Raw genomic sequence first — 27,935 nt, 5'->3', positions numbered from 1 at the left:
TCAGTATTTGAGGATGCTGTAGGAATTGCTTAAAGTCACAGTGGAACAGTCTCTTAAATACAAGTCCAGACTCCTAAGCAGTCAGTTTTTCCACCTTTACTCACATCAATTTACATTGAAAAATGTTGTCTGTTCTCAAGGATTTTATCAACCGGAAGCCAAATTCACAACTCTTAATTCAAGCTGCACTGTGTGGGGCATAAATGATGAGCTCACAAAAGTGAGCTTTTGTTATCTCACTCCTAAGTGAAGAAAGCTTCTGTGAGAAAGAATGTTTTCAGTAACTTAACTTCAATAATTTGTCTTGAAACCCAGTTCTCATCATTCTTACTGTGGGAGTAACATAACAGTATCATTATGACGTGTGCTTCTGAAGGAACCACCTATGCAGCACTGCGTTAACTTTGAAAGATTAAATTGAGGCGTGCCAGCCACAAATGTCCTTGTTTCCAAATCAGCAAATTAGAAAAACTTGGTTAACTACTTCTTTTAGTGACGTTGATTATACAGTGGTGGAGTGCAAGATGGCTGAGAAACAGACCTAAGCTGAGCCCTCTAGATGGGAAAGTGGTGGGCATGGGATGGGGAGGCACCGCTATTGTCTCCAGCTAACTAGTAAACTATAAAGAAAACTGTGTCAGACTGATTTTGGCATCTTGCAGCAAGACAATGGTCAATGGTTCTTGTGACAAGAGGAATTCTCCACAGTGAGTTTAGTTTAAGACCAAAACAGGTTGCCTAGCCTTCCTAGACAAAGCCCTGAGCAACTCCCTGTAAGCGGAGTTGGGACTTTCAGATGCCCCTTCTAAACAACGAGTCCGAAATTCTAAATGGACCTGTTGCCACACAAGATTGTAAGACTGATAGCAGCAGGCATCTCATATCCTAATACACCTGCCAGTTTGTTGATAAAGACTGGGAGATGCTGCAGTCACTGTGCATCGAAGTAAAAGTTCCCTTTGGACATTGCTAATGATACTATTCCACTAATAACACAGCTCTTTAAGGGCACAGGTATGTGCCACTACCAAGCAGATAAAGGAATGACAGCATGAAACAAACTAATGTAGAAATTTTAAAGAACATACTTGCTCTCATACACTTCTCTCTCTCTGACACCAGTGTCAGGCTATCGCTGCCTTCAGAAGTGCCTTCAGTAGGAAGGTATGAGTACATTGCCACAACACATGCAATGCATGTAGTTCTGGGGGCTTATCAAACAGAAACTGAAACTGTGAAACTGAAACTGTGAAACAGAAGTGAGCAAATGGCTTTTCTGTTTGCTTTGGTTTCCACCTAGCCCTTCAGCAAAAGTCACTACTTAGCACTATTTCCAGACAGAGGCTGGAAAAAAAATGCAGCTTCTATACCCTTACACCTACTAAGAAGTAATATAAATCAACTTACCTATCACATAAAGGACTAAAATCCAACTTGTGTCTAAATTTCATGTAACATTTTCTAATGAGGCTTCAAGGTGCCAGAAAAAAAAAACCAACAAAATATTACATTTCATAAAAGTTGTTTGGCCATCTATTTTTTCCTCCTTGAAATACGTTCTTTTTGGTTCATAAAAGTATCTTTTTCGTTAAGATGAATCTCTGTCCCTTTCCTCTATTAAAGATTTCCAACGCAACTCAGCACTTACCACTTTAGTAATTCAGAACAGGTGCAATCACTCTTCTCAAAATTACATGTCTCCAAAGCCCAGTAGAACAAGACATTTTTTATGAGCAAAACTCCAACTGCTGTGTTTGGTGTTACAATCCATCACATCTTTAACATACACTATTTCCAAGAATATAAGGGGTAGTTTTTTTACAACTGAAAGGAAAATTGTACTCAATTACTTGTCTACTTTTTACTCAAATTGATGCATACAAATTTAGTACCCAGTGACATACAAACTGCAAGAATTAAGCAATGCTACCTTTAATACTAGTGATTGTATTTGTACTTTCTGTACAAATACAGAAAGGTATTGCATTATTTGAATCACTTGACAAATACTGATTTTTATTATTAACTGAAAACAAACTGTACATTTCACAGAAGTGATACTGCAATCTGCATTGACCCTTGGTATCATTAAATGATTCATGGCTTTGCTAGATTCCCTAAATAACTGCAGAAAAATGTAGACTCCCTGTGAAAATCAATGTCATGTAATTTTTAAATTTTATCTGTCTTCCCACAATACAGGTAGCCCTCCACTTTCACTCCTTATAACTGAGTTTTCAATTTTGAGTTTGCAGCATGGTTTGAGATAGAACCTTGTTAACATTCATGATTAATGATGAGTTATATCTCCACAGTGTTGTGTCCCTGATGAGAGATTCTCTGGGAAGGTTTCCTTGAAGGGCCTTCCGACAGTGATAAATGAGGGCAACATCCATGGGAACATTCACACTCTTCCCATAAGCACGTAGGACAGAATGGACTGAAGTCTGAATCACCTTTCGTGGATCAACTATCATTTTCCTGGGATTGATTACATCTTTCCTATCAGGCTCTCTGTATACATGCTGTAATATGTTAACACCTGGCACAGTATTCCAAGATGAAATGTTGAACATGCGAGAAGATACAGTTTCTGGGAAGATATGGTTCTCAAAGAGGAAAACACTAGTCCCTGGGTTTTGCTCCTGAAGACTGTTCATCATTGTTTTCCAGTCTGGGTGCTTAAGGGGAAGAATTATTTCATCAGCATCATTAAGGACCACAAACTTGCTCTTTTCCATGTTACGGTATATACAGTCATTTAGAGCCGTGATTTGTCCATAGTAGCCAATGTGTGTCCCGTCTTGCATGTAGCGCCAATCAGAAGAAACCCTGAGGTGTGAGTTTATTGGCCAGGGAATTACCTCAACAGTTCCTTCTTCTATATAAAACTTCAAGACTTTCTCCATCAGATGGCTGCAGTTGTTCTTATAGATCACCACTTTCTGTACTCCAAGAATCTTATACATTTCCATACTCTGTATAAACTGCAAGACATTGTTGTAGTTTCCAAACATGGCAGAAATGCACACAGTGAAGTCAACAGAAAAGGTCTCAGGCTTGCGATTTTTAATTTCAAACCTCGGCAGCTGGTCAATATTTCCATATGGAGACTGATGAATTGACACATGTGTTGGATCACAGTTTTTAGGTTCCAAACAAACTATATCTGTTGCACCATAAGGGAATCCAAATCTGTCTGAGTGAACATCAATTTTTGCTTTTGATACATATATCTTTCCATTGGCCTGACAGCAGAACCAGCAGTACAGTTGTTTTACATCTTCATGGTGAACAATCCCAATCAGACGAGTGACTTTGCTTTCTCTGTCATCAAAGTATGGGGATATAATAAAAGTTTTGTTACCTTCTAATGCTGTTATTGTGCTAATGGCAATTTTCCCTCTACATCTTCTACCTTCTTGAATTACTTTTGGCTGATGAGAAAGTCTCTGTAACTTCAGATAAGAAACTGCAAGCATTGAAGTTACAGTCATAATGCACACAGCAGCAGCAAAGTAAGATTTTTTCCCAGCACACAACATTTTGAACGTGTCTAAATGTCGATGCAAATTTCGCTGTACTTTATGCTGCCTTATCTGCAGAAAAGAAAAGGCTGTATGAGATAATACTGACCCACAACCATTACTCAAGAATTTCACAAACAAGATGGGGGTAAGTCTCTATCATAGTGCACTGACTTACTCAGAGAGCCAGCCACTGTGTTTTTATAAAAAAACAGTCAGAGAACACGCATTTAATGAGATATATATATATATATATATATATATATATATGATATGTGACACTGAATGCCTCTATTTGTCAGATGTGTGGAGCAGTTCCTCTACATGGAGGGTTCTGTAGAAGAATATAACAGAGGTCTATATACAGCAATACAATTAGTATTTTTTTTTCAAGAAACCAAATTTTAGAATATCCAATTTAATAACTAGGCAGTAATTCTTAAAGCAAAGCAAAACTTTTCTTTTTTTCCACCTACACAGTATGTATGTAAATTATGTTTAAAAAAAACAAACTCAACCAGACTTCTCACAGACAAGAATTAATCAAGTTCATAATAAATATGCTAATTGGGGATTACACATGATGATCCCGATATAATCACTAATTTATGAACTCCCTAACTTTCAGATCACCACAGATGAGACCATACACACAGAGGAAAGTCAATTCATACAATCCAGCAAAGGCAGGTGAACTCAATACAGGTATAAAACTCAAGTTTGCCACTCTACCCTACGTAACCCTGTACGAGGCAGGAGCTGCAGGAAAGGTCATCTCAATACTTACTAGAGATCTGGGCCTTTTCACACTGGATCAATGCTGTCTCAGCTCCTGGCATGATTTGGGGGTGAGGGCTTAAAACTCTTGCTGCTGCAGGCACAGGTAGGCAGTCCTGAGTGACTGGATAACTGAAGTCTTCAGCAGCATTTGTGCTAGCAAGTGCTAATGCCTCAGTGGGAGTTTATGGCACTCTCAAGCACTATTTCTGCAAGTGGACCCTAGATAAAAGTTCTCTACAAACTCATCTTTAGGTACTCAGATATGATCCATAAACAGAAAAGTGACAGCAAGTCTCCTCAAAGGCCTGCTTGTACCACAGAGATTCTTGGGAAAAAAAGGTGTCCCAGATTAATTAAATTCATGTCAGATCAGAAAACTGCATTGGTAGAAGAGAGTCTCCCCAGGTGCCAGCAGGAAGTGTGGAGTAAAATGCCAGGATGGAATGAACTGATGCTATTGCATAAGACGACAAAAATGTCTCTAGCAGGCAAAAAAGAACTGCCTGTGCCCTCAAAATAATGTACCACATTTTCACAATTGCTATTTCATGAAAAAGTGAACTAGGAAGAACCACAGTCCTGAAAATGTCCCATATGCCAAGGCTGAAGTGATTTACAGCAGCCTTTGATAGCTACCAAGAAATTGCTTTTTGGAAGAGAATAGTCATAGAGGCACTGAAAATCTCACTACATCACACCAGGCACTAAGCAGAAAAGAAACAGCAGAAAGCACTGACACTTCTATCTCTGAAATGGAGATAGTATCCCCATAAAGCCTTAAAATTGACAGCAGAACAGCAAATACATACTAAGAATCTGCTATTGCCATACGACTTCCAGCTGGAGATTTGTGACTGAAAACAACTCAAACATTTTAAGTCTTTTTATGATACATTCTGAAGTACACGTTTCCCCCAAGCATTCTTATTCCAAGGTTGTTATATATTTTAGTGTTTTTACAAAGAGAAGGTCACATTTAACATTCTTCCCCTTGGTTTCATCTATTTATGACTTAAAATATTGATCTATCTTACAGAATAAGTATTTTTTAATTAAAGAAATATCAAAACACGTCAACAGTAAATAACAAAATAAATGTATTACCTGTTCTTCCTTCTCCTTTTTCTAGCAATAAATAACTAACAAGAAAAAAAATATAACTTTTCAATTGCATTTTGAACAGCGAACACGGGAAAGGAAAAAGTACCTTTTATAGTAGATAGCAGAGTGGGGCTCTGTTTAGTCCTCCCTTCATTTTTTTGCTAAGTTATTTTGCTAAAATAATCTACTAATTGTTTATTTTAAACAGATAAAAACTTAAATACTTTTAAGGTAAATTGCAGTAATTGTTCAATACAGAACAATACTGTGAGGAGAAAAACTGGTACAATACCTAAGATACTTCCTGGCACATTTTATTTCACATAGCTATTGCTCTTTTAATGTCAGTAACAGCCACACCTACCAGAAAAACAAGTTTTCCTTCTCTTGAGCAAAGTACACACAGTTGTGTTGCAAGAACTTAATGCAAGTTACAAATGAGTATGGAGTTGTTGAAGAAAATCAAACATTTTTCATGGATTTTTTAAGGCTACTTAAGTTTTCTTCTGAAAATTAATCTCACATTTTGATATAAACCCAGTTCACACACATACTTTAAAAAAACTAGAAAAACAGACTATATATATATCTGCATTTCTTGGACAAATATTTTTTTCGTAACATGTTATAAGGCCTAGTTAGAACATGTAGATACAAATTCTGATTAGGAACTGTGACAGTGCTGAAACAACAGCGAGTTCTAGAAGCTAAGACAAAGAGCAAAATCAAGAGCTCAAAGACACATCAGAGCACTGACTCTTAAAGAAAAGAAATACGTAGTTATTTGATGAATGAAATTCATGGTTTCCTCAACACAACTCATTAATTTTGCTCTCCTGAAATAAACAGCACAAATATGCAGTCATAAAATACATGAAATCAGTGTAATTAAGAACATTACATTTATATTTCCTCACTCTAGAAAGGGTAAAATGGCAAGTTTTAACTTTAAAAGTATGCTTTCAGTATATTTAAATGCTCTTCGTTTATAGTAACAATTAATTTAGATTTTGCATTTTTTAATTCCAATTACTATACAAGTAAGCATGACAAATTATGCAGATTTGCTTTAATACTAAATTTACCTAATGGTATCAATGGCTTCTTTGCAGCATTCCACTTAACTGTAAACAGACTTTCTTCCGCCCCACCACCCTGCAGTAGTATTTATTACCTCCTCATCTTCATATTCATTACCTTTTCATTCAACAAAATTGTTGGCTTGGGTTGGACAGGACTTAAAAATATCTAGTCCCAATCCCCTTGCTGTAGGTGAAATCTTTCACTAGATTGATGCCCAAATTCATCATGCTTCTCCTTATTTTGTTGGTCACAGTCCTGCTAAAATTTACTCTTCTAAAACCTTGCATGGGATCAAGAACACACTTTAAAACTTTCATATATTTAAATCATCTTTATTTCCCCATCCTAAACCAAGCAATCACTCATGCTCTAGCCACACTGTACCACTATGCTCACAACACGTTTATTAATCTCCCATTACAGGTTCTTCCAATAGCTTGTCTTTTTAGAATTTTGAAATTTTTTTTTTTTTTGTATCGCCTTCAAATTGCATGTTGCCATTACCTTTGCTGTCCAACTTCTATTTTCAGATCTTCTTTTCCAACATCTTTCTAAAACCCTCACAACTAGCACTGTCCTTACTGAAAGCTGGTACCAATTGCTAATTTAGTTCAAAAATAATTTCTGAGAAATAATTAATCTCCCTCACATGCTCTATGCATTATGGCCTTCCTTTGTAATTTGTTTTGTTCACAGGGAGAAGGCTGACAACTATTTATGCTGCTCATTTCAATATCTTGACAATGTCTACATTGTATTAAGTTTTTCATAACTCTCATCTTATTACTTTATCTCCCAGTCTAGGGTAAGGATAGAGGGCAAGTGACAAGAGGTGACTGCAGAGTTTGAGTTGTTAATATGAAGTATTAGCTTTAGCAGTACAAGAACAATAAACAACAATCCGGGGTCCAATTAAAAATCCCCCACCAGAAAAACAGGCTTACAAAACTTACCATTTTTGAAAAAATGTTATTCGCTGTCCTTTAGTTTATGATTTTTGTCAAAGGCAAAACCACAGATCACTGTGTTATTAACACAGTGTTAATATTAACAAATATGAACAATAATTTACCATCTTTATCTCAACTGCCTGTTGTTAATCTTTTGATAGCTTACTTTTTCAGAAAGGTTCTTTGACACACCAGGTGTCCTTCCTCTTTTATAAGATCCAAAGTCCGAAGCATATTGTTTGAAGGATTAAACTGAAGGCAGTATTTTTCCACTAATAAAATACTACTCTAAAAAAATTAGTGTCTATTTTTATTCTAAATACAAAGACAGTAAACCAGAACAATATTCAGTGTTGCCATACAACTGTCAATATACGGTTGTTTTACTTATTTTGTGCCATTAGAACCGACAAACCCCACACTTCCTGTATACACTCAGGAACTTCTCCATTATAATCTGCTGTACATCCGTAAGCCAAACTCCTCCTATTGTAAACATTTAAACTTTATGTCCTTTGAAAATCAAACAGATTGGGCAAAACAAAAACTGCATGACATTTAAAAGACTTATTTCAAATTTTTTCTTTCACACTCTACTTTTTTAGCTGGGGCAGAGTTAATTTTCTTCCTAGTAGCTAGCAGGGTGCTGTGTTTTGTGACCAAAGCAAGTGCTTCAAACACACTGATGTTCAGCTATCACTGAACAGTACTTACGCAGAGTCAAGGCCATCTCTGCTTCTCCTGTGGCTCCTGTCCCAGGAGTTGGGTGGCACAAGAAGTTTGCATGGAACACAGCTGGGACTTCTGAACCAACCAACCAAAGGCCTATTCCACAGCGTATGATGCCATGCTCCACCATCTAAGCTGGGGAAAGAAGGAGAAAGGGGGAAACACACGACATGACGGCATAGGGCTTCCCGAGTCACTGCTAAACCGGATGAAGTCCTGCTTTCCTGGAAATGGCTAGAAACGTGCCTGCTAAGAGGACACAATGGAGAGATTACACATTCTGTTTTACATGCTGCTTTGCTTTACCCTTTACCCTGTCTTTATCTCAGGGGAAACCCACAGGATTTCCCACGTCTGCCTTTCTGATTCTATCCCCATCCCACTGCAAGGGAAGGGTGAGCCTTGAGCTGCGTGCCCAGATTAAGTCACAACACACACTATGCTTTGGAGGAGTTTTGTATTCTTCAAATCTAAAGTTAACCTCCACCCTTAGTACGAATTCAGACAGAGACTCAGAAAATCTGGTTTGGACAATTAATAGGTACCTTTAACTTACCGTTAAGCGGTTAACTCCACTAGTGAAAAATAATGCTACAGCTGATCACCATCCTCCTATTTCTTGAGTGGAAATAAAATCCCGAATCTGTCGCGCCTCTCCCGCGAGCGCTGCCAGTCAAAGGGCGCCGAGCAGGCGCCGCTGCCTGACCTGCACTAGGGCGCCGGCAGGTTCACCGCGCTCGCACAGAGCCGGCAGCGCGCCCGCTTCCCGTCCGGCGGGACCGCCCTTCCCCGCGCGGGGCGTGGGCAGAGGCGCCGCGGAGCCCCGTCGCGAAAGCCGTGCGGAGCTGGCCCGGCGCTGCTGGAGCCCTCGCGTCTCGTACCTGGCTCCCTCCGCGGTACCGACAGCAGCAACCGCAACACGCCTCTGCGGCCCGGGGCTGGCGGGAGCGCTCCGTCCCCTCACCTCTCGCTCCGGAAGGCGGCGGCGGCTGTGGCCGCGGAGACCCCTCGTCCCCCGCCCCGGCCGTACCTCAAGTAGAGCCCCCGCCCGGCGTTCGCCCTTGGGGCGGCTGCTCGTCGCTTCGAACCGCGGTGGCGCCTCCGCGGCTTGCTGTGCACGGCGAGCGGCTCCGGCGGCTCCAGGGGTCTCGTTCGGCGAGCGACGTGGAGTCGGCCTCGGACGGACGGACCCCCAGCGGGGCGGGGGCGGCCTTCCCCACCACGCCCTTGGCCTCTCCCGCCGCTCTCCCAGGTTCCCTGAGGCATTGGTGAAGGAGGCCCCATGTAAGACTGCGAATGGGGCAGCGCGGCGGCCCCTGGACGCTAACGGGCGTCAGCTGCGGGGCCGTCGGTCCGTGCCGGCGGCGCATTTTGGCGAGCAGAGCCTGCCCATCCCGGCCGCAGATCCGGACGCCAACGGCTCCGGAGCGCTGATTACTCAGGTCCACGTGCTGTGCCCCGGGAGGAACGCTCCCACACACCACATCCTGGAAATGAACGGCATAGACGGCACAAGTGCAAAAGAAGAACATCAGCAGTTGGTGCACTCTTCTCGAGGAGGTCTCCGGATTCGACCCCGACGCCTGTCAAATGAACTTGTGTAAAATGGAGAAACACAAACTAGCCATTATATTTTCAAAATGCACGTCAATTTTTAAAAAGTACAGGGAAATTGATAATTACACAATGATAAAAATCCAGTAGCTTACTGGAGTCCTGTCTGCTTTTAGAAATAGATGTGCCAGCTAAATCATTTCTACAATAAAATACAAGGTTGGCATTCCTAGGAGTTCTGTGGTGGGATTTTCTTTTCTAGTGCCAAAGGCCATAAGGCCACAGACCTTTGTTCCAGTTATAGAGATCTCACACATAGAGTGTCTTTATTTCTGGGGAGAACACAGGAATAAAATGCTTATTACAATGAAATGCTTTAAATTTCATTATTACATTTAAAATTGTAGCATACCCAACACAGCTCTCTTTCAGAGCCAAAGCTGTGTATCTCCCAATGGATGTATCCTTGATGAGAGGTATGTCACACCAGTTTCCTGCAAAGACATGTAAACGGTGCTATTAGGCGCTTCCCAACCCATCTGCAAATACCTGTAGAAAACAGCAGACTGAAGCCTCAACCACGCTATGCGGACCAAATAATTTTTTCCAATTTGAAAGAATAGCTTTCCTGGATACATTGATCCAGTTCACAACAGGTTCACATCCTTCCTACCAAGGGCTTGAGACCTGGATGAAGCACTCCACGTGGGGTCTCACAAGAGCTGAGTGGAGCGAGGGGCAGAATCACCTCTGTCACCTGCTGCCCACACTGCTTTTGATGCAGCCCAGGACACGGCTGGCTTCTGAGCTGCCAGCACACATGGCCAGGACATGTCCAGCACCCCCAAGTCCTTCTCACCAGAGTTTCTCTTGATCTTTTCATTAGAATTATGTCAGCCCAAGCCACTCATCAAGCTTGTCCAGACCCCAGTCTTCAGGTGTGGCAACTGTATCACTCAGTTTGGTGTCATCTGCAAACCTGCTGTGTTAAATTTAAAGTGCAAAGAAATTTAAGTTTGTCTCTACTTCTTTGGACTTTCAAAATTCACTTGAAAAAGCTGAAAATTTGGAGGCTTTTTCAATTTTATCCTAGAAAGATTGATTCTGTTGTTTTATACTACTAAATGGCTAGACTCTGTGCTCCATAAAGTCTGTTCAATTATATTACCATTCATTCACAAATAAAACATGCAATGCTGCCTTTGAGCTAAAACATTCCTTCTGTACCTCTACTATTCTTTTTCAGAGTATTTTATTGTCAACAGCATACATACCCTGCACATTTTTAAACTTACCACCAAATGCTATTACTGTTGTAGTAAACAAACTTTTTTTACATTAAAGTATTTAATTAGCAAAACAATCATTATTATCAATGTAACAAACTGAAAAATGCAGCAACTCGATACAAGACTGAGGTAACAAAATACTTTGCCAAAAACCTAGATTCCAACACCAGAGTTCTTACAGGTGAGACAGTTCACAAGAATTATAGAAAGAATCCTTTACACAAATGGCATGCAGTGGACTGCTGGAAAACACAGCCAAAAATAGTGCAACAGTTTCCACACAAAACAAACCAAAATTTTGAAATTGATTAACATTATAGTGTGACAAATCAGTCTCACTTTGAAAACTAGTTTCTTTGCCTCATTTTAGTGCTATTTGGAAAAACATGCATTTTGGCACTGAATTACATAAAAATTAATTAAATAAATAAATAAAAATAAATAACGGATAATTAAATAATAAAAATTAAAAATTAATCAGATTAATTAAATAATACATTAAATAAAACTAATAATATCACCTACAGTTATTATATCTTCACAATTCTAAAAATGGCAATTATGATATAATGTTTACTTTTACATAACTATTGTAGTTGTTCTCTTTGATGGAGGAAAACTTGTACGGCTTGTGATTTTTTTTTTTTGTGGATGTGCTGTAACAATCAGTAGTGACAGGCAACCTATTGTATTTCAATAGCAGCTTTCAATTAACCATAGAACTACCTGGTAATAGCAAATGGTACCAAATGGCATCATTACACCTCTAATCAGCAGCTACAAACTATTTAATACTTAAAGACCAATTTAAAATTGGTTTAAGATGTTTTACTAGTATTCTTTCACTGCCATCAATCCGAATTTCTCAATACTCTGCAGCAATTTCACAATTGTGCTATACGGAAAATATGTTTAATTTCATTGATGACTAATCACAAAAATCCACAGGTGCAGAATAATGCAGCTATATCATAGCCTAACAGTCTGAAGTCATTCACTGCCGATAGGATGTTACCACATTCAAAAGCTTCTACACCATCTCTAATGGCGTTCGATGCTCTGCCCTTGCAGATAACCATGTTTTTTCTAGTTCCAAGTTAAGTTAGCAAAGAAAGAGAAAAACGATACAAATATATATTTTAATTACCACTCTTTTCACACAGTTCCTCAGTTATCAAACAAATTTTATCAACTTTACATACACTTTCTCATGTCCCAGGATCTAAATGCAATTGTCGTCAGGAACTGTTTTTCTTGAAAACCTGGTATGTATTAGGCTTTCAGGATTGTAACATGAACTCTTAAAAGAACAATAAATTTACTTTTGACCTACATTTAACAATACAGTTGGTTTTTTCTCCTTAAGTTTCAAAATTAAAACATAAAAAATCATGGAAGCCCACGGAATACATACTGCTGATGCCAGGGAGCTTGTTCTAGTAGAGGTTCTGTTCACTTAAACTGACTTTCATGGTGTTCCTGGTTTGTAAGTTAGGGGCTGGCTTGCTAATTTCTCCTCTACGCAATCTTAGGAAAGTCAGAAGAGGTTCTCTGGTGATTGATGAAGTCTGAATAATGATGCTATATGGCAAGAGAGTTTCAAAAAGAAGAAGTGATGAATTTAACAAATGAACAGAAAACGATTCTGACTGCAGGAGTGCCAGGGTACAGCAGGAATACAGCACAGAGAGAGCTCCTTCAGAGAAGACCCAGTTACATTTCTTTTGTTTGTTCGTTTATTCTCTGGATATAGATGTGGAGACTTCTTTGTACTTGCTCCACTGTTAAGACAGTCTTTCCCTGCCACCACGATTTTATAATAGCAGTACCATCGACCAGTACTAATGTCCTGAAGTCACAACACATACTGGAATTAAGTGGAGCCAAGTCATCCACAGAAGGACAGAACAGAAACAATGATATGGAGTCATTCTGAGGAGCCAGGACCATGTGATATAAAACACATGATTACCTGCTTCCCTGTGCTAAGAGATTTGAAATGAACAACCAAACACCAAATTTATAAGCAACTATGCCACTGGTAAAAGAATGAAAGACAAACTTCAGCACAACATAAATTTAAACAGCCTTAAATCTATTACCAGTGTATTCCTGAGCAAAATAACTGAATGAAAAAGAAAACCAACTGTCCTATGCCAAAACACTTTTTTCCCAAATAGCTCAAATATGAACAGCATATTGTCCAGAGATTTGATAGAAAATTTGAGGCAGCCACATTGCTAAGCAACTCAGTGCACTTAGATTATAAAAATGTTGTTCCACAATTTTCTATTCTAATTGACACTTTGGAGCAAGTTAACACTGTCAATCATTCTGTGCATTAGAAAGAATTGAAACCCAACATGGGCCAAATATTCTTCAGTCACACAAAGCAGCTTAACAATAAAAAGAACCATTTGAAAAAGAACAGGCAGAAGATATAATGCTCAGTTTGCGGCCAAACACCATTTCATGCAGTCTCTGACCACAAATAGTTGAGGGCTCTAGAATCCTGCAGGAGTCAGGATTAATCTTCTGTCCTTCTAACTTGTCTGCTTTCACTCAATGCATGAGACTTTATCTGGTCCTAGGGATAACATTCACTTTCTGCTTTTAAAAGCTGTGTCAAAATCACTTTCAAGTTACATAGGAAAGTGCTGAAATATCTGTGGCTGGCTCATGTCAGGAAAACCATTCTCCTCTTCCTCCTTAGAGAACAATAACCTGTTTCTTCAGTTTGGCACTTGAAGTCACACCAGGTAGGAGAGGAAATTATTCGAATGACATTAGATTAGCAGGTACCTGGAAGAGATTGTAAATTACTCATAGAATCATTACATTAGGGAAAGATCTCTAAGATCATTGAGTCCATCCCAGTATGTTTGCTTTCATTTTCCATGCAACAGTCCCTTCTAAAGAAGAGATGAGGTTATCTTGCTTGAAGCAACTGAGAGTAGAGGTTATATGCTCTTAAGGTAACCAACCAAGCTAGACCTGCACAAAACCTGATTTGATGGGAATTCTCTAATTTTAAATAATCTTTCTTTCTCCTATTGAAAAATTGGATCAGTGTACAAAATGAGGAATTATGTCTGTCCTGACAGGAATGCGTATGCACACAGATTGAAAGAGCTTTCCTAGTAAGGATTCTCTGGAATATAGGAAAAAGAAATAGGTAGAAATAGTTTTCATAACCTTACCTGAGGCTTGTTGCTTTTGCAGGCATCATCCAGATGTTTATGCCATAATATTGCATGAAACCTTGAACCAGTCTGAAACTTGTAAACATTGCCTACAAAAACAAGAAAATGAAAGACTTAGAATTTGCAGACAGACATGTAGTTTCAAAGGACTCTGATTTCTGTGCAGAAGCCAAAGTCCTGAAGTAAACTCTTACAGTAATTTGCACCTCAAATGCTCAAACGTGATGCTGCTAATATAACAGAGCCCACGTGAGGCATCTTCCCCAGCAGTTCTTGGGTGAAGCAAGTATGAGAACGTATGTGGCCTCATAGGCACAAAGGCTGAATTACAGCCACAGAAAAGACCATGTAGGTCGGTGTGCGGCAAGAAAACAAAGAACACTTAGTAATAAGAGAACAAAGCCCGCTTGGTTAAGAAGAACCAGAACTACTCAGTCAAGGCAGGACAGATGTAACAAAGTTTCTAAAATGTAACAGACAGCAGAACCTCAGTAGTTGGCAGAAAAAAAACTGTTATATAAGCACTGGATTTAAAGAAAAAAGGCTGACGTGAATACTAGGAATGCGATCCCTTATATTATTGGTTAGCAGACGCATGAACAGTTACAGTATTGGCTGTGTGTGATATTCTAATCTGATACTGAAAATATTATAAAGCTATATACACTTTTAATAAATGTTTCTGGTTATACCACAACTGGGGACTGTGCATCATTCATACGCCGCAGGTCAGATCTAATTTAATCCTGGCTTTCTTCTCATCAAGGCTTCTGTAAACTTAGTTTTCTTCAATGTCCTACTGCAAATTGTTTCCTGCAATCAAATATTTTGTGCATTTTAGTTAACACCCAGATGATGCACTTCACAGAGTAGATGGGGCTCCATATCCAGCACCAAAGCTGAAAACATGGAAACTGAAGAAAGCCTCAAGAACCTGTAAGCAGCCACTCAAAGTGCAAAATAACTCCAGGAGTTTTCTTATCTTTTGAAGTTTTTGAAGTTTAATCAAGGGAAATGAGTTATGGCATTGCAAAATTAATTATTAAAAGGTGATAATTACTTAGCAGACTTATTTTGGTAAATGGTTTAATATTTTAATTGGCCTCAGTGTAAGTCAAGATTTGATACTGACTGATTTTAAGGAAGCTATTCAGAGACTTGGAGATCAATGTATGGAGATACATGGATGTGCTGCAATCTCATATAAGCTGAGGAATTTCTGCAAAACTTACAGTAACTGTCAAAAGAAAGGAATCTCTGCAGGCAGCACAGAAGCACCACAGCATATTGTAGAAATACGTTCCATTTAATTTGTACCTTCCCTGGAAAATTCTGTATTGAAGAGCTCCCTCTTCAGTATTTATGAGTGCCACTGCAAGTTCTGTAATCTACAAGCTCATTAACACATATTAATCTACCTCCTGTCACAGAAATGTAATGGAGACATTGTCCATCTTGCAATATCTACCTTTGTCAGGGTTATTTAGCTGGAAAGTACCAGGATGCTCTGGGTCATCAGGCAGTGCCACCATCCAGCCTACAATGGAGACTTTTTTCCCAGGTGTGGATTTATACTGGAAAAGACAGACAAATCAGTCGTAGCTGAGACTGTAGCAGAGATTAACTTTTGACTGTAGAAGTTGTGCAGAAATATGGCTTAGCCTGGAACAGAAAGTACACTTTGGATGCCCTTCCAGATCTAGTTATGAGTATTCAATCTTTGGTTTTAGAATAAATTTAAAACTTACATGTTTTCTTTCAGTGCCTCTTAAAGCTTTTGCTCCGAAGTACAAAAGAGTTGATCCTGAAAGCATGACCCAGTATCTAGTCCATGAGGAGAGCTGAATGAAAGAGGAAAAGAATTAGGAAAAACTCTGCATACCTCTGACATTTCAAAAATTTATTCACAGGCAAGTCCAAGTGCTACCAAAGTTAATTTCAGAAGCAAAGAATGGAGATAAAGAGTGTCTCCTGGTGTAAATCAGCCCAGATACCTAAAGCTTGATGGCTGGCTGTGAATACAATCATTCTTTGTTGGGTATCTCATGGAAGTACCAGTACTGCTTGTTTAGAGAAGAACAGTGTGCAGCCTTCTGCTGAACAGATCTTAGGCTTTTGATTTTTTAAAAAAATATTGAGTTGACAACTCTGCAATTCTTCAAATCTTTTAGCTCTGTACTAAATCTTTAGAACTGTACTGGGTTGCATGAGAAATACATCAATCAACTCTACAGAAAACAAATAAATTACCAAATGCATAGGACTAAAACCATGTGAAACCCTTGAATTCAAGTTAACTATTAATTGCCATGACTTTGGTGCTATGGGTGACTGACCTGCAGCCTTTCCATTTTAAGGTGATATCTTAAAACCACCAAAATATATTGTAGAAATATGATCAATTGAATTTGTACCCTCCCATGAAAATTCTGTATTGAAGAGCTCCCTCTTCAGTATTTATGAGTGCCACTGCAAGTTCTGTAATCTACAAACTCATTAATAGATATTAATCTACTTCCTGTCACAGAAATGTAATGCAGACATTGTAGTATCTGCCTTTGTCAGGGTTATTTAGCTGGAAAGTACCAGGATGCTCTGGGTCATCAGGCAGTGCTGTGAGATTTATTTCTGCCCTCACAACACTGCTTGCTGGTTACACAATTGCTTCACTCCTGCTCTGCTGTCACAGTTAGAAACTTGACCTGCAAACTGCTGTATATCAAATGACAGACAAAGGTTGCAACCTTGTTACAGCCTGGTTATAACTTTGATCAGAAAGTTACAATTGATAAAACCATTGTTTTGTGTGGTATCAAGCTGCAGGTTCAATATAATTTTGAAAATTAAACCAGCCACTAATGAATTAGGACCATAGGAATAATTACAATTAGAATCACTTACAGTAGGTTTCTTGCCTTCTTTGAGCAGCGTTTTTCTTCTTAAAGGCCCTTCCATGGTAATGACTCCTGTAGAACCACCTGCTGTGCAGCTGCATGCACCTGTTGGGCTGGAGAGACAAAGCATTCCTCTATTTGAGCAGATGAATAAGGATGATAAGTAAGCAATATAATTTAGCCCTAAATATATCTTATCCTGCACTGCTTTATGTATATTGTATAAACTGAAATGTGACTCTAGAATATGTGTTTTCATCATCTAGCTATCAAATAGGAACCAAGGTCTTTCAAAAAGGTTTTATTCTGGGGGCTTAGACATGAAAAAATAAAACAGAATAAATGCTGAAACCCAAAGTCAAAGTGAAAACAGGCAATTTTCTTTTTTTATTCTGGTAAATTACAGCAATTACCTGAATTTCTGGAAATTTTTGGCTTACAATTGTACAAGAGCTCTTTTTTACAAGAGCTCCCACAAATGATATTTTAAATTAAATGAAAATATCTTGCCTAATTGGAAAAGAGTTGGGAAAACTATGTTAAAAATAAATTAAATAATTATTAATAATTATTAAAAGTAAGTTCAATCATTTATTTACAGATATTAGAACAGTTTTTCCTTTTCCAGGATGAACATAAAACATACCACATACAAGAGTGAGAAAGAGATACAACTGACAGAACCCAAGTGTAAGCAAAGTTAGAAATGCAAGCAGCCATTAATAACACCACAACCCAATATTGATTGGTAGGTTATCTGCTGCTAACATCTCTTCATTGCCACATGCTCACAACCCTGATGTTCTTATGTGGACCAACAGGGTTTAGCAGCGCCAACTGAATCATGTCTGATAACGAAGACAAGGAAAAGGATGTGTACAATCTACCTCACAGCTGTGAAAGGAACACTATTCTGTCCACAAATGAATCTGAACTCATGCTGGTGCCAAGTGATATGCACAACCACGTCTAGGGAAGGACAGCCCTTCCAACTGCCAGGTGCATCTTCTTCCACTGCATGCACCTGCCTGGCCTCTGCTAATGTGCGTTCTTGCCAAGTCTATATTTGACAGAGGTAGTAGAAGGTTTCAGAAAAGGAAGAACGACCACAAGCATTAGATGTACTTGGCGGTGGATAAATGTAATAAACGTATTTTAGGGAATAACTCTTCTTTGTGGATTTAAAAGGCTTTCCACATTTTAATCTTTGTACATTTTATATTTCTAGCTTTTGTATGTTTTTGCAACAGGTCTACCACGGTCATGTTAAGAAAGTATTTTCCAGGAGCAGCTGCAATACCTGAAATACTGTTCCAAAATGTATTTCTTTATGAATTTATAAAGTATGTATTTTTATTTTTGTCTAATCTCTAACTTGTACTCTTACCAGATGTTACTGGCATAAGTAAGGCAGCTGTAATTTATATATTATATCGATACTTCTACAATGGCTGAAGCAAACTAATTTAAACAAAATAAAATCTGACTGGATTTAAACTGCAACTAAATCACAGTATTTGCAGAATACTGATTCAGGGCCCTATTTTCTTAACTGTTTGAACATATGTCTTCATTTGCCAGCATCACAGAATTTATCAAGTTCAGGCGAGGTATACATGGAAGGAATGACTTTTATCCCTCAAACTAGATAAAATTCTGTGTCACCTCTCTTAGGCCTGCAAATGGATTACCTGCTTCTAGAAAGTCCACTTCTTAGTGACTAGCAACATTGTGAGCACCTACATATGGCTTGTGGATGTTCCCTCTCTTACTTGAGGTCCAAGGTCATACCCTTTTACTGAACAAAATCAACACACCACACAGACATGGACAGATATTATGGGTAGCTGTCTGGTAAATCAGGAAACAGATTGTGGGAAAGGGTCAAGAAGGCATCCTTCTAACATCATCACTTGTAACAGGAGTCAAAGACGGCCTTCATGACAAACCTGCTTCCATAAAGGTTTTATAAAACCCTACGTAAAGCCTAGTTTTCTGCAAAACAGAAGCCAGACATCATTAGTTAAATCAATAGCTAAACTGAATTTCATCTGAATGGGCCATAACCCTGCCTTACCATTAACAGGAATTCTTACAAGCAGGAGGGGGAGACTTCGTAAATTGTTATGGTCATACAAGGATATTTGGACACAAAATACATTACATTAAGGAAAGCATAAAGACCCAAATTGAAGTTTAGCACCATACAATGAAAGAAGCAGACCCTGAACTGTACCTGTAGACACAGCTTCGACTCCGAGGAGAATTCCTGATTGGTACCCTCCAGTTAGGTCCCAGCGTGGCATATAAACGACCCCTGTTTGTGAATGCAAATATCTGATAAGGGATATTCTAGTTTGAGACTTCAGCAGTTAAGGTTTGGTAAACATGACAGAGATAGTTCCCAATCTTTTCAGGTCCAACACCTTTACAGTGCTTTATTTCAAAATGTTTGCCATTTTTTTCCTAACTAATCAATAATTTGATAAAAATAACTAATTGATTTAGGGCTTACCTATGTTAGGGATCATTTGTGAATTTCTTAGCTAAGTCTGTAGAGTGCTCAGTGAGTGTACATGAAGACTAACTCACCTTTCAAGCCCTGACGGCAGCTCCTCACTAAATTCTGAGCTTTCACTGCTATCTAGAAAGAGAGTAGTACAGAGAAGGAGTAAGAAAACCACCCATGTGAAAATACAAAGCCAGTGTATGTGGATCACCAGAATACTCTTTTGTATAGTACCGTGGACACCACTTACTCAAATCATGTTTTTAAGAAGTATTTAGAGTTCATGGTAAAATCTTTAGTTGAAAGAGGCTTACATGAGCCTCTCCATTTATATTATCTCACTCTCAACTCATGTTATTGCTGTGTTTTAATACCATTACTTTAATTTTCATCATGCTTCTACTTCAGAAGCTGAGCACTTCACGTACATAAAATCCAGCTCCTTTGTAAGACAATATTTCTACCACAATATCCATAAGTCAATTGAAGTTATTAGATATGGTATCATGGTTTATTTTCAAGAAGCAAACACACCTCTAATAGATCTATCAGCTGTATGCTGCTGCTAGGAGTTAATAAAATATATATACATATATGATGGTATTCATAACTAAATTCCTATCTCTCCTTCAAGCCCATCACCTATCTGTCCCTCCTTTTTTGGCACAACTATTTAGCTCACAGTTTTAATTTGCCCAGGACTGATCTTCTAAGGCTCAGTTTTAATACAGTGAGCTGTTCCTCTGTTTTCAGAAGTGCAAAGATCATCTCAGTGTCCAACTCTTGGTCAAGAAATGTGCTATCTTTTACAGTCAATTGCTTATTCTAGAAATTGCCCAAGTCTCGTCAAAGGTGGCTTTCTCTTGCTTAGAACACAGATTCTTGATCACTTTTTTGATATTATAATAATTGCTTTATTATAATACCGTAATATGTTCATGTTACGTTTCTCTGTAAGTCTTAGAGAGTACTACCAAACAAATCCCCTACCTTCTAAAACATATATTCAAAATTAAAGCTTTCTGTGTGTAAAGGTAGCTTTTAAAATACATATCCACTTTCCCTCTGGTAAAAGCTGACAAACAATTTGTGTCACACACCGAGCATCTACAAAACCAAACTTCATGCCCCTTTACCAAAAGCATCAGTGGATAATCGAGGAAAGCTGACTATCCACTGGTTGACCAGGTAGCAGTTCTGATCTACTTTCATCCATGAAAACAACCAGTCTTTGCAAGGGAACTAATAATCTTCCTAATTCTCTGCCTTCAGACAGTGAGTGTGCAGCGCCCTGGGGACAGGAGCAGGGTGTCACTCCCAGGCAGGCGATACCTATGGAGAGGCCGTTGGCAAGGCGCGTGCTGGGCGCGTGGCCACGCGCGGGGCTGTGACCCTCCAGGACACTGTCGTCCAGCAGGTGCCGTGGCCGCTCCGTCGGGAAGGTGGCGCTTTTGCTCTCCACGACGCTCAACTGACACATCATACTGGAACATGGAAGAAGAGAAAAACATGAAACTCCTCTTATGTCATCTAACAGCAACCCTTGGCTCACATTATTTCCACTCAGCCTCTGCCTCATCAGCAGGTTATTAAGAAGCAGGCAATTATACGCTACCACGTACTGTACATATGCTCCTTTACTACCAAAATGAGTTTCAGATTTTACTTCTCTTTGTCAGTAACAATTACTAAATTTCTGCAGCTGGGAAGTTGTAAATGTTTTAACTCCTCCATATAAAACCTGAACATCCTTGGTGGCAGCAAAAGCAGAAACCCAGAAAAAGGAGACACACCAGGAATCCACAGACCAAAGTGGATAAGCAGCTTTCAAGTATTGCCAGTGCCTGGCACTAGCAGAGAATAGAGTCAGCAAAAATAACAAAAGTGTAAAGAGAAAACCTAGAGAATACATAGCAGAGCCTGAAACATTTTTGCACTACAAGAAATGGAAAAGACAAATACTAGCATGTTCTCTGCTGCTATCTTAAATTTTTGTGACACATGTAACTGCCTGAGCATGAGACAGCTGAGATTACGCACTTGTTTCCTAAGCTGTGACTCTTCCGGTGCCTTGGTACAGGAGGTGTAGGTAGACTTGCTGCTACTGAGGCATCAGGACATGTGGGTCTCCTGCTGAATTTCATAATTGCTGATATGTCAGACGGACCTAAAAGACAGAGATTATTTAACACCGGACTGATGCAAATTCCAGAAATTTCATTGGCTGGTGTGTATAGGAACTGATTAAAATTAATTTTTACAGATAACCAAAAGCCACAATTTCTGAAGCACTGTTTCTTGCCCATTAGGGTTACACATCCATTTTTGTTATAAATTCATCTCCATAATCTTGAACTCCCTGGAGTAATTTTTAAAATAGTTTTGCTCATACTTTTAACAATGAACTACAAAAACTCTCAGCATCCTTACAACAGCTGGATGTGCCAAAGCATAATATACCGAGCCATAAAGTCGGTTTGTACTTCAGGTGTGAACAGGAACGTTCACATGTGTTTTGAATTTTCTTCACAACTTCATGTTGTGAATAAACTGTAAACAATCTGCTCATACTGACTCACAGCTTGAGCATGTAAGAAAATCCAAGGGCTCTTCATATACCTAATGGACAGACAGATGCATTACTTCTCAAACATCTATGAGCTCTAGAGATGTCTCACTGCAATCATTCTTCCTCTCAATTTACAGAATTTATGAGGCCTCACAGAAAACATGGACAAACTGGTTTTGTTCCAGCTCCTCGATGCTGCTCACAAAAGGCAGGCAGTGATCTTTGCAATACAGTGGAAAACACGGACTGTCATCATCCTCAGTAAATACCAGGCTCTTCTTGGCTTCACAGCAAACAGCTGAGATTTCACTTTTAAACACTTAGTTATGGCATTGGTGCTTGTGATGAAAGTGGGAAGAGTGGTCATGAAAGTCTTCATCTGCCCCGTATCTTTCTCCTTGGGACAATCCAGGTACTAGCAGAACAGACTTTCCTCTACATTACAAAAATCACTTCTTGGAGGTTCCAGCAACCTCAGCTTAGTCGGCTTCTGGACTCTTACCAAAACCCACTCATTAAGAGGTTGACACAAGAGGAAACTTTGTGATGTGAAAAGCCATGTACAATCATCATCAGAATATTTACAAAAGTGTCTGGCATCAAATAAGTAATAAACTGAAACAGAAAAAAAAAAAACCCTCAAAACCAATCCAAAACACCAACATTCCACGGCACAGTTTGACAACAGGATGTGAACATGAACTTTTAACAGAAATGGTTCTGAGAGGCAAGACTTCCCAGGGAAGTGGTCATGGCACCAAGCCTGTCAGAGTACAAGGTAAAGCTGGTTATATCACAACACTCTTAGTGATATAATTCAGTTTTGTGTAGCCCTGCAAGGAGCAGGAAGTTGGACTCAATGATCCTTACAGGTCTCTCCTTACTTGAGACATCTATTTGTTATACAGGCTGCTCTCTCTACCCTGACGCACCCTGAAGGAAGGTATCAACTTCTGCCTTGAACTGAGGATTCATGAGACACAAGAAGAAATAGGAGAAACAGTAATGAGTTTGTCCTCAAAAGGAGGACAAAAAAAAAAAAAAAAAAAAAAAAGAAAAAAAAAAAAGGACAAAAAGTAAGAGGCAAAAAAACCCCAAATAAATGCAAGATGCTTTCCTGCCCATACTCACTCTGCAATATAGATTTATATCAAGTTGTAGGAAACATAGAAATTAATTCCAAGTTATCTGTATTTTTATTTCACCCTAGCCCAGACTCTGGAATTTCACTGTGAACTGGATTGTAACTAGGAAAAATTGCAAAGGGTTTTCCCCAGCAGTAAGGGGAAAGATTTAATCCACAGAGTGTTCTGCACATTTGAGCAAACAGTTCATTATGTTGCTTAATTAATAATGAATTGAGCCGCAAGACAAGCAAAAAGACACAACTTCTTTTAGCAATACAGAGAGGAGGGACAAGTTTGTTAGAGGAACCTTCAGTAGTATTATTCATCAGACCATCAATTTAGTAGGAGAACAAAGACAAAACAGTTTTTAAGCATGTTTTCTGCCTCATTCATATATACCATCAGGACAGCATTTCTGCCTGCCCATCTTTGCTACCAACACACAACTGCAAATTTGTGAAACACAACAGTCATAGCAGCAGTCACTGGTATATGCAGCTTCAGAGAAGGTCTTATACCTAATGGCCACGTGCAGTTTAAAAAAATGCACTTTCAGTCATTACTTCATCCAGAGATTCACCTAAAGACACACATCTGGGATGTTGGAGAGGGCCCAGTACAACGTGCTTGCTGCACATACAAGTAAAATTTTGATGCATTTGGGCTGTAACACAACACAGGAAGCTTCTTCCCTAAAACCAAAGCAGTTCATCTTCCATTTCTGCCATGGAGTTGAAGCACAAATGAGGACAGAAAAAGTATGATTATGAATGCAATTATGTGTTGCCTAGTTTAATGTAGAAACTGTATGGATTCATAATTCACCATTAGGTCTGAAAAATCTTATCTGCTGCATTAGTAGCAAGAATATACATTTCACTAAAGTCTTTTACCATGGATTTTCATTACAAATTAAAATTTATGCAGAGACAAAACAAATGCCTTCAAAAGTTTCAGAAATTCTTACAAGTTCTTTAGTTTGAAAACTTCCAGTCCTTCGGATGGACTAGGTTCCCAAAAAGGAAGTTTGCTCTACATGCTCTCTTTCTAGTGCCTTTCCATCAGATACTTTTCAACTTGTGAACAGGAAAATACTTAGGATTATTAAGATGTTTATTACCTGCTAAGAAGTCTAAAATATATTGGAACTGAAACCCAGGATAAAAACAGTGGCAGCTAAAAAAGAATTTCCCTGAAAATTATGAGCATTTATCAGCAAGAGTTTCATCTGAAACTCAGCATAAACTTCAGAGTTAATATGCCCACTCTGAAGCTTGTCCCTTAATTTGGTTGCAGGATTTGTTCATTTTTATATTGCTTCCTGCTGTGTCATTCAGGTGTTTCTGATGCCAGTTCTCAACCTTGATTCACACTTAGTTTTTTTCAAGTGGATGACATTAAGTTCTTTTAAGTTCACTGAATGCTACTGAAGTATTATTTTTAACAAGTTACTGAAACCACAGCCTGTGACATAGCAGAAATCTTAAGGCATAGCCCTAGAGGATTATCAGTATAGTGCAGTGCTTTTTCACATAGACATTGCGCCACATGTAGAAATAACTGTTAAATTTTGTAACACATAATAGTTTAATGGTTAAGTTTCTCACAGGGGAGAATCAGGAACCTGAAAGCAGTTTGATTAACTTTGTTCCAAAGCATTGATATGCAACAAAATAAAAGCATGAGACTGCATCAAAATTACTTTATCAGAAAGAACAGCAAAATAACAAGTCCACTGCTGACACAATCAAGTTATTACAAAATCAAAGCTGGCTGGATTTGACTCCAGGTAGGTTCAAATGTTACGATCAAAACTACAAAGAGTAAGAGATATTATCTAGCAAGAAATAATAGTTTGAGACTTTTCACTCTATGCTCCCTTTTTTTCTCCCTCTCTTTAGGGAGCATGGACTGAAATTTACTCTAATATGATTGCAATATGAAACTATCTAAAGATTGATCATTATAAAGATGATAATTACTTGACTGAAGCAAGAGCTTTTATTTCCTGGACTGCTTTAGAACAGAAAAAGTTTGATAAACTGCCACCCTCCCCCTGAAACAAATTATGTAGCGTGTCTAAAAGGACTCCACATGTCAGATGATAATATAATAACAGGGAATATTATGAATAATATAAAAAAAAATATTAGGGACTAAAATTTCAGTTGACATAAAAATATTGCCAGGCTTAAGGTGCGACATGTCAAGGGTGACAGTTTGTGGAAATAGGTGTAAGAGTCTTACAACTCAAGACAACAGTCCAGCTTGGCTTCCTTGCTATTATATATGGCAATCACAATTGCTTGCACCAGTCCTGTCAAAGAAGGAAATGGATCTGGGTTGACAGACCACTGCAACAGGCTGCCTAGAGAGAGCTCGTGGAGCTTCCTTCATTGGAGGTATTCCAAAGCCATCTGACACAATCCTGTGCCATGTGCTGTAGGATGACCCTACTTGAGCAAGGAGCCTGGACTAGATGGCCCACTGTGGTCTCTTCCAACTATGTTGTGATTCTGTGACTTATTCAAATTCCTAGTGAGGTGTCTTCAGTGAAGATTCTGATGGCAGAAAACAGAATGCTTTGTGGGATCAGATGAAAACAGAAATATCATCTGTGCTGGTATTTTATGGTTGGACTGACCATTTTCAATGCAGTTCTGCATTCTCCTCTTCTCCAAGGAGAGAAGGACATCCATACAGTTTAGCTCTGTTAGCCCTGTGCTAAGGTAATAAGAACCTGAACTTAAACACCTTTACATAGTCTGCTCTGCTTTACATATCTGCTCTGCTGCCAAATGTCTGTGAAGAAGAATGGTGAAGTTTATAGAGTTCTCCTCAGCTGGCTACACTTAGAAGCAAGAAATCTGGGGTACAGTGAGTGTCAGCATGAATTACGGGGCATCGAGCAGATGACCTCATTTCTGTAAAGGAGTAAGAGACAAAGAGAGCCCATGTCAAGAAGGATGCCAAGAGGGTAAGCAGTGAGATACTGATGACAACTGCACAGACCAAAGGGATGTTTATGGACATACCAGACTGCTGAGCAATTAGCTGGGGAAGTTATGCCTGATACTGCTGATAACAAAATTCCAATACTTAAATTCATTTGGGATTGAGTTATTTTGCCCCTTTTTTCCAATAAGTGAAGTCATCTGCTACTGCTAAATCTTGTCTTTATTCTTCTGGCTCCACTCCTAGTGCATACTGTTACCATGATTGCTATTCTGTTATTTTGCCTTTCATGGAGACAAAGCACTCTTAGCAGGATTTTCCAGTCAGCTGGCATGAACAAGGGTTAGTTTGGTTTTCATTATTTCTCAGCATCATTTTCAAGATTATGCTGACATGCACAGGAATGATGTATAAAAATATTAAAATGTTATTAAAAATGTGTTTGCATTAGGGAACGTGAGACAACTTCATCAGAGCAAGTCAAATGCTGTTCAGAGATCTGTGGCAAGAACATTTGGAAAAGTTTACACATATCCCAAAGGATCTCACTGTTTTTTCCTTTGCATAATTTTTCCATGAATAATCCTTCAAATGTTATAAATGAATGTTACTTTTGCAATCCTTCAGTAAAACATGTGAACATTTACAGTCTCCAGAGCTTTTAAAAAAAAGCAGCAGGGTGAAGGAGTTACAGTCCACAATTTTTCTCCACTAAAAAGCTATCAGTAAACCAGTACTAGAGATCCAAACTAAAAACTGAAAATGTGTTGCCTATTATATGATGAAGAACTGAGTGATTTTTCAGGAAAGTAGAACAGTCTCAACTATTCACTATTTTTTGGTGAGCAGTAAAGAAGTAAAACTTACCAGCTCTGTTTCTAAAAAATAGACATTCCAAACTACAGACTCTCTAGTTAAATTTTTACTGTAAATTTTTACTACTCTGTTTCCATTGTAACCAGTATGTGATAATTAAAACTTTCAAAGAGAAAGACCTAGAAACACACAATAAATAACTTTAGATTAATTTTGTGCACAGAATCAAAAATGACAGAAAAAAACTACACCTAGAATGATGGCTATTGTAAAAGAGCAGTTTTAATTTTCAGAGTATTGCTTTACAATTCAACAGAAGGTTACTAATGCATACAACATGTAAGAGACATTATGTTATGGCTGCTTCTCAGACAAGAGCAAACTAAAAACAAGAATCTGAGTTGTTGACTGCACTTCCCTGTGCTCCTCCAAGCTCCCCAAAAGCTGTCACACACACACTCACACACCACACACGTACTTCTGACTGCACAGTAAGCACACTTGAGTGTATTTTCCTTCAAATGCTTCCTGTATAGAAGTGATATTTTCAATTTTAAGTGTCACTTTTATAGAATCACTAATTGTCAGCATTTGTGTTACTTATTCTGTACCAGTGGAATGTGCAAATCCCAGACTTACACTTCAGCAAAAAAGCTGAAGTTTTTGCAGTTGGATCTACAAGGCAGTATATGGGCTTGGCTGACATCAGGATTGGCAAAGAAGACATAGCCATTGTGGGAGCATAGCCGCAGGGAGACTAAAGCTTGGATTCGACCAAATACATTAACCAATCAGTCAAAAAAAAAAAAAAAAAAAAAAAAACAAAAAAATTTTTAAAAAAAAACTTTT

General features: G+C 38.7%; 2 protein-coding genes across 9 annotated transcripts in view; both read right to left on the bottom strand.

Annotated features, from left to right (window-relative positions):
• Positions 1-66: 66 nt before the first annotated feature.
• LOC121362383 lies at positions 67-9,294 on the bottom strand. The gene is made up of 2 exons (XM_041483844.1): positions 8,156-9,294; positions 67-3,599 (listed from the first exon to the last, which is right to left on the bottom strand). Exon 2 carries the CDS (start codon positions 3,543-3,545, stop codon positions 2,238-2,240), a length of 1,308 nt encoding a protein of 435 aa, XP_041339778.1. The 5' UTR covers positions 3,546-3,599; positions 8,156-9,294; the 3' UTR covers positions 67-2,237.
• Positions 9,295-10,193: 899 nt separating this feature from the next.
• RALGPS1 (Ral GEF with PH domain and SH3 binding motif 1) overlaps positions 10,194-27,935 on the bottom strand; it is a 69,857-nt gene continuing 52,115 nt past the window's right edge. For 3 of the 8 annotated variants that reach the window (XM_041483831.1, XM_041483830.1, XM_041483832.1), the window contains exons 14-22: positions 21,660-21,786; positions 20,952-21,103; positions 19,703-19,754; positions 19,347-19,427; positions 17,118-17,223; positions 15,965-16,057; positions 15,685-15,790; positions 14,214-14,305; positions 12,470-12,594 (exon numbers count right to left, since the gene is read on the bottom strand). In XM_041483831.1, the coding sequence (XP_041339765.1) occupies positions 12,532-12,594; positions 14,214-14,305; positions 15,685-15,790; positions 15,965-16,057; positions 17,118-17,223; positions 19,347-19,427; positions 19,703-19,754; positions 20,952-21,103; positions 21,660-21,786 (872 nt within the window). In that variant the 3' untranslated portion in view covers positions 12,470-12,531. The other 5 variants (XR_005956501.1, XM_041483834.1, XM_041483836.1 and 2 more) reach the window with 5 other exon arrangements.

This window comes from Pyrgilauda ruficollis, unplaced genomic scaffold (genome assembly GCF_017590135.1).
Source record: "Pyrgilauda ruficollis isolate IOZ18807 unplaced genomic scaffold, ASM1759013v1 scaffold62, whole genome shotgun sequence".
NCBI lineage: Eukaryota > Metazoa > Chordata > Aves > Passeriformes > Passeridae > Pyrgilauda > Pyrgilauda ruficollis.
Note: the sequence above shows the minus strand (reverse complement) of the source record. Positions and strands in the feature narration are given on the sequence as shown.